The sequence below is a fragment of the Cydia amplana genome, chromosome 25, assembly GCF_948474715.1.
Source record: "Cydia amplana chromosome 25, ilCydAmpl1.1, whole genome shotgun sequence".
NCBI lineage: Eukaryota > Metazoa > Arthropoda > Insecta > Lepidoptera > Tortricidae > Cydia > Cydia amplana.
The window spans coordinates 7575272-7582687 of record NC_086093.1 but is presented as its reverse complement, the minus strand read 5'-3'; the positions used below and the strand labels follow the sequence as shown (position 1 = coordinate 7582687).

The window sequence follows — 7416 nt, the reverse complement described above, 5'->3', positions numbered from 1 at the left end:
AATTAAAAACTAGCTTAAAACTAAAATAGGCCCTTGAGGTAAATGTTGTTATAAATCATTCATATTACAATAGTTATTCGATATTTATAACAAATGATTATTAAATTTATTATATCGTCTTATTATTATTTATTAACCATATAATTCTAGCTTTATTTAAATCTCAAATAAACATTCATTAAACGTCACAATTCGATACCTCAGTCTAGGTGCCATCCAATCGTAATCGCTTGCTATGACAATCGATTTGGGTTAGTTACATCTCTATATACGACTATACGTCAGTCATAATGTGTCAAAAGACGCAAATAAAAATAATTCCAGTATAACTGGGTAAGCTATAGAGAGCGTGGAAGTACCACCATGATCGTTCAATTAGTTATAACAATATGACATTTATAGTGACATATTCACACTTAATCATTGCAAAATCTGTGCAGAGTTAGCTGAAAGGCTCGACTCACGTTGCAATTGCGTGCGATTTCAGATGATTGCTGGCTAAGTAGGTGCAACGAATTTAATCGAATAGCAAATCATACGCAATTAGCAGTGAAGTTCGTGGAAAACCTTTGTCGGACTCATAAGAAAATGCCTGAAATGCACACCTAAAATCTATAATCGGAAATCAGTCAAACGCGCTAGCAACATTCTAAACAACAAAACGCGACAGTTTCCCGCGAAACTGCGCAGCGGTCGGCCGCGCGTTCCTTTTTCAAACATCGGAAGTAAATCGAAACGGTGTTCTATTTACAAACTATTCAATCGTTAATTATTTGTTTACTGTGTCTATTGTTTATGGTTGTGGAATGTCGTTTAAAATTGGAATGCACATAATGTAAAGGTGAGTTCCTAATTGGTTTAATAGTTGTTGCGTTGACTAAGGCAGTGTTTAGGAAGGCTTATGGCATACGCAATTTTAGGGATTATTTACATAATCGGATTTGGTAATGGCAATTAAGTAATGATTGGTAATTTTCGGTAAGTATATGTAGACAAGTAGGTATAGGTCAGTATTAGGTATTAGATAAATCATAACCTTGAGTTTTACTTCGCCGTAATCGGGTAAATCGTATTAGTGGCCTTCCTCTGGATTCCATAATGGTTTGCCAGAGCATTGAATCACAAATCATATAATTAATAGCTGCTAATTATATATTTAAATAATTTGGTCCTTCGAGCCGGATTGGCCTTTGATTTCTAATCTATGAATTATTATGATATACTTATCTTTTATTTTAGTCCTCGCAACAAACACTTTGTATATTCATAATTTCATCATCATCATCATTATCATCGCTTGTGAGTCTTGTGACCGCCTAATCCTATATATAGACAGTATAGACATCTAGCGATAGCAACAACAGTACAAACAGGGTTCTAAATTTGCTACTATTGTTTCTATTACACTTACCCCCTTAGGCCCCTTATTCATAAAACTTTACTAGCCTCAATTAGTTAAATTATGTTTTATTTTGTTCCTAAGAATACGTACATAAGTCAAAATGACAGATTCAGACAAACTGAGGCTAGTTTGAGCTGTTAATACATCAGATCAGCCATACTCTTTTAAGTGTATTCCGCGGAACCCTAGGGTTCCGGCGACACCCCTGCAGGGGTTCCGCAAGAATTTAGAACACTATGATTTAGTCGCCTCGAAAAATTTTACCATGCCGCCACCGTATTGTAGGGTTCCATCAAGTATTTCGCTTTCCAAAAGGGTTCCGTCAAAAAAAAAAAAGATTGAGAACCGCTGCATCAGATAATACAGGAAATAAAACTGATTTTATTAAACAATAGTTGCCACGGATATTCGTAATTGTAAGTTATGGGCCCAGCGCACACCCGCTGCATTAGGCGGCCTTTCCACTGTGGCAGAGATGAGAGGATCTTCTCCGTCTTCTCCGCTCCGCTGGAATACAAAGTGGAAAGGCAGCCTTACTGCCATAAACAAAGAGAATCCAATTACAGTCAATGAAATCTTTGGTTTAAATATTTAAGCCAAAATGTCAACAAAACATTAGCACTGAATGAACGCAGAAACTGAGGGCCTACCGGCGAAAACAGAAATTCGCAAATTGCTGGGATCCTTCTCTTTTACTCCAATGAAAGCGTAATCAGAGTGACAGAAAAAGATGCCCGCAATTTGCGAACTTCGATTTTCGCGGTTATAGCACTGGTTACTAAAATGACGCATATCTGAACAAAAGTACCTATGTATTTTTTTTAGTAAATACGTCTTTGATATTGTTATTGTTTTTAACTAAAAGTAAATAACAGGTTTCTTTATTGATGTTACGCCTAATACACAGCGTAAAATATTAGTAGGTACCTACCTAAAAATAATTTTAATATTTTATTTTATTCTAATCCATTGACTACCGCCATCGTCGAGTTACTTCTTATTATTTACTAGCGACCCGCCCCGGCTTCGCACGGGTAAAGAAATTTTACATAAACCTTCCTCTTGAATCACTCTAATATCTATTAAAAAAAAACTGCAGCAAAAAAGATCTAAGCATACATAGGGAGGGACGGACAGCGGGAAGCGACTTTGTTTTATGTGGTTTTTAGGGTTCCGTACCCAAAGGGTAAAAACGGGACCCTATTACTAAGACTCCGCTGTCCGTCCGTCCGTCCGTCCGTCCGTCTGTCACCAGGCTGTACCTCACGAACCATGATAGCTAGACAGTTGAAATTTTCACAGATGATGTATTTCTGTTGCCGCTATAACAACAAATACTAAAAACAGAATAAAATAAAGATTTAAGTGGGGCTCCCATACAACAAACGCGATTTTTGACCGAAGTTAAGCAACGTCGGGCGGGGCCAGTACTTGGATGGGTGACCGCTCTATTTTTTGTTGATGGTGCGGAACCCTCCGTGCGCGAGTCCGACTCGCACTTGGCCGGTTTTTATACTATGTAGTGATAGTGATTTTAAACTTTATTGCACATAAAAAAACAGTACAACTCTCTAGAGCTTTATTTAGGTATATAAGTAGGATTATAGACAGATTTTGGTCTTAAGGCTGCCTTTTAACTAGAGTAGTGCTAGAATGCTGGAATCAACCGATAGTATTGGTTGTAATTGTAAGTTGTAATACTACGCCTACTAAGGGAGTTGAGAAGAAATGTGAATTATTACTGTCCGGTTGACGTAACTGGTGACCGAATAGCTGGCGGCTTCCTCGCACAACGTATCAGCGTTGCGATACAGCGAGGAAATGCCGCCAGCATCCTTGGTACAATGCCTCAAGGGCCTATTTACTAACTTTGTTTAGTAGTACCACTGTAAGTATATATTTTTAATGTAAATAAATGCCATTACCATTCTCAATATAATACATATAGACCGAAAGGTTTCGGACGTAATAGTAAATTATTGCCCACAGTATTGCAGTTAATGAAGTTAAACCCGGGAGTCATGTAGTCACTAGTCACCTATAATATAGTATGTTGTGACGTACTTGTCGTCATGCAATCGTCATGAAAATTACAGGCTGACGTGTTTCTCTTTGTTTAAATGTCGGCGGCCGATTTGGTGTGACCAACTATAAACTCGCTCTATCTATTTTCTTTTTATTATAATTTCTAGCAAAGAAACCTAGTACAGTCAATAGTATTTTATACAATCGTGATATAATGGAGAGCTTTTCAGTCGAGTACCGTGTTTAGGCAACGAAGCTTGCTGAGTTGCCTAAGTAAGGTACGAGATTGAAAAGCTTGATTATATCACTATTGTATACAATACTTTTTCTACGAGTCAACAAAAAATACTTAAAACTAGTAGAAGAATCATATATGTATGTAGGTAAAAAAACCAAAAGTATACAGCTAAGATGCGCGAGCAGCCGCGATACCTTCATACTCGGACGCGACCCGGCCCCGCGCCCCCGGCCGGTTGGTCAACGACACCTTCTCGTAACTCATGAGGCCCTGGTACTTGCTCCGCGCTTTCGATTGGTCAATTTCATTATAGTTGCCTAAACAGTATCGAAATGAATATTATAGTTGAGTTGGGGTCCCATAGTGAAAAAAGTATGCGATTTCACTTTGGTATACGAAGTCTTAATTCAAGCATTGCAGTCGACGAGTAGAAAAAGATTTTTTACGACCCATTTCGTACCTTGTCTCAGTAACAATCAATATTAAAGTGGCTATAGATACCTCATACTATTGTCACTGTGACAAAGAACAAAATGCATGGGTCGGAAATTAAATTCTTTGACTGTGCCAGACAAGAGACATATATATATGTATATAACGTAACTTGAATGTATTTCAGTATTCATTTAATTTTTAACAAGCTAAAAACGTCTGCGACCAATGCTATGCTGCTATTTTTTTATGCCGTTATTTATTTTTTGATGTTTGCTGGCTATGGATACCTAGTATGGATGAGGTCTTGGTGGCTCAGATGGCGGAGCGCTGGAGTATCGATCCAGAGGCCGTGAGTTCAAGTCTCACCCAAGACAGTAATTTTTCCACTTTTAAATTTGTATTTAAGTATGTTGATTTCAATAGCGAACATCAAGAATTTGCATTTATAGCTTTACGAACTGTAATCATAACATAACATATGACTCGAAACAATGTAAGCCAGTACCTATTGATAATTGCCTGTAATTCACATGTGTGTTACAGGAAACAAGATGGCGGTTTCCGGCGAGGTATACGAGGACGGAGGAGTCAAGTTGCATCCGTACCTCATTGCTTTAGCGTGAGTAACATCTAATATTGAAATTTACAACACTCTTTTTAGGGTTAACATGAAAAAGCAGGGGTTCCCAAACTTTTTGACCCCAGGGCCACACTACACCTTAGATAAAATAAAGTCATGCGGGCTAAAGGCGTGTCCAAACGAAGACAATTTTTCGCCAATCTGATTAAATTGTTCGATCTAATCAGGACGTGGACACAAACGCCAATTGGCTCGTAGACTTCGACCGCCGATTATTACCGATATAAGATGGGGTGCGGACGCAAGAATACCAATTTGTGACACTAGTATTCGCGGTAAGGGGCATTTTTAATTTAGAGCGGTCAACTATCACAATAAATTGAAAATTGGTGAAAGTGGCCAAATTGGTGTCCGATCAAATCAGGACGTGCGGACAACAATTCGACCGCCGATTATGACCGATATTACCGATAAAATGGGGTGCGAACGCAAGAATACCAATTTGTGACGCTAGTATTTTCGTTTTGAAGCATTTTTTTAACTTAGAGGGCTCAAATATCACCGTAAATCTTAAATTGATTGAGTGATTAAATTGGAGATTGGCGCCAATTATTTTCCTGATTTGATCAGATCGATTTGCCCAGCTCGTCTGGAGATGGCTTTACAAAAAATCTGCTAGCGGCGGGCTCAGCACGGTTCCATTTTTATCCACTATCAGTAAGCCCGTCACTTTCGCACTTACATACTTGTCAGAACGTGACAGGTATGGTAATAAATGATAAAAATGCGACCGTGCTACTAGGGCAGGCCTCAACAAGGGCTCTTTCGCAAGTCAGTAGGTACAACGTTACAGAGACTTTCACTACATACATTTTATTTTGTTACTCCGATTCCGACCGTGTTACTTCCGACAAACTGTGGATGACATAATATTATTAGGTCATGAAGTATGTACATACTACATACCAACCTACCTAGGTACTATATATACATATAGTATTTACATTTCTCGCGCATGCTGTGATAACGCTATAGTGCATATTTATTAGCTAATAATACCACACGTGACGCGTTATCGGCGCGCACGCCGGGTCTTCGACCTCTGTCATTGTCATCGCATTGAGAGCGCCGCCTCTGAACCGGCCAGTAATCTGATTAAATTGTCAATTTAATCAGGTGGCGTGGACACAAAAATGAAATTTGCTAGATGGAATCTAAAATTGGAGTTGCAAACGCAAGAATGCCAATTTTTGACGCTTGTATGCGTGTTTAGAGCAATTTTTTTAAATTTAGAGTGTTGGAATGTCACCATGAATCTAAAATTGGTTATAATTGTGTAAGTATATGTGTGGACGCTAGATGAAATAGGCACCAGAGATGAGAGTGACACCAATTTATTTTCTGATCAAATCGACCGATTTGATCATCCCGTCTGGACGGACCTTAAAATTGCACCGTATGATTTGCGCCTGTGGTGACCTCACGCTCTCCGAGCTCCGTTTACTCATTATGATGCATCAGTATCTAAGATATTTGAGAAGCGCTGGTGGCCTAGCTGTAAGAGCGTGCGACTTTCAATCCGGAGGTCGCGGGTTCAAACCCCGGCTCGTACCAATGAGTTTTTGGGAACTTAGGTACGAATTATCATTTGATATTTACCAGTTGCTTTTCGGTGAAGGAAAACATCGTGAGGAAACCGGAGTAATCCCAATAAGGCCTAGTTTCCCCTCTGGATTGGAAGGTCAGATGGCAGTCGTTTTCGTAAAAACTAGAGCCTACATCAATTCTCGGGATTAGTTGTCAAGCGGACCCCAGGCTCCCATGAGCCGTGGCAAAATGCCGGGACGGGCTAATTCTCAATAGTCACAAGAACAACAGCGCGCATGCTGTGGATCCATGCCAACCGCCACAACGTAGCCAAAGGACGTATATCTCTACGGACTTACACACACATACGATTGTGTAGCAAAACGGTGGCTTTCGCTTTATTTTAGTATACAGATACATGTAATAAAATGTATCCTACGAGTGGCCCTTGCGGCATTCTGCTGAATTTTATTTCTGAGGCAGATAATATTTTATTTTTGTCTGATGAACATATCTTCTATATGAGAGGCATTTTAATCTAAGTACGTACTTATTAAGATACGTAATTGGCTAGGATATACGTACCTACATTATGTGTTCTTCTAGCCCTTCTGTCTAGCCCAGTCTCAGAAGGCCTACCGCGAACCACGTTCGACGTGTTGCCTCCCTGTCACAATTACGTACGAAATTACAAGTGCGACAGAGATGCAACACGTCGTACGTGGTTCGCGGTAGCCCCTCTGACCTCAGACCAGACACATCGGAAATGTCGAAAAGAGTCATACCAAATTAATTTTACCGGCCACCGACAGCGTGGAAATGCCACCATAGACATTTTTATTCAAATAAATCATGCGGTTATAAAGTTCTATAGTTGGTCAAACCAAATTTGTCAGTAAATAAGAACAAAAAAAACTTATACTAATCCTTTTCTTTTCGGTGCTAGTACTAGTGTAAGACAAAGATAGTATGATTCTCTCTGTAGTTTGAAATTAGACAGTCCTTTGACAAACTATAATCAACAACAAAGTCCTCAACCCTGGTATCTAGGCTATAACAGCGAAACATCGAAATTCGCAAATTGCAGGCATTTTTCTCGGTCACTCTACTTGTGCCTTCATTGGAGTCAAAGATGTCCGCAATTTACGA

General features: G+C 39.3%; 1 protein-coding gene across 1 annotated transcript in view; it reads left to right on the top strand.

Moving 5' to 3' along the window:
* The first annotated feature begins 694 nt into the window (after nt 1-694).
* The window catches only part of LOC134659628 (uncharacterized), a 30820-nt gene continuing 24098 nt past the window's right edge, over nt 695-7416 (top strand). The window contains exons 1-2 of the mRNA XM_063515310.1: nt 695-841; nt 4644-4719. Of these exons, the coding sequence (XP_063371380.1) occupies nt 4652-4719 (68 nt within the window). The 5' untranslated portion in view covers nt 695-841; nt 4644-4651. The remainder of the gene's footprint in view (nt 842-4643; nt 4720-7416) is intronic.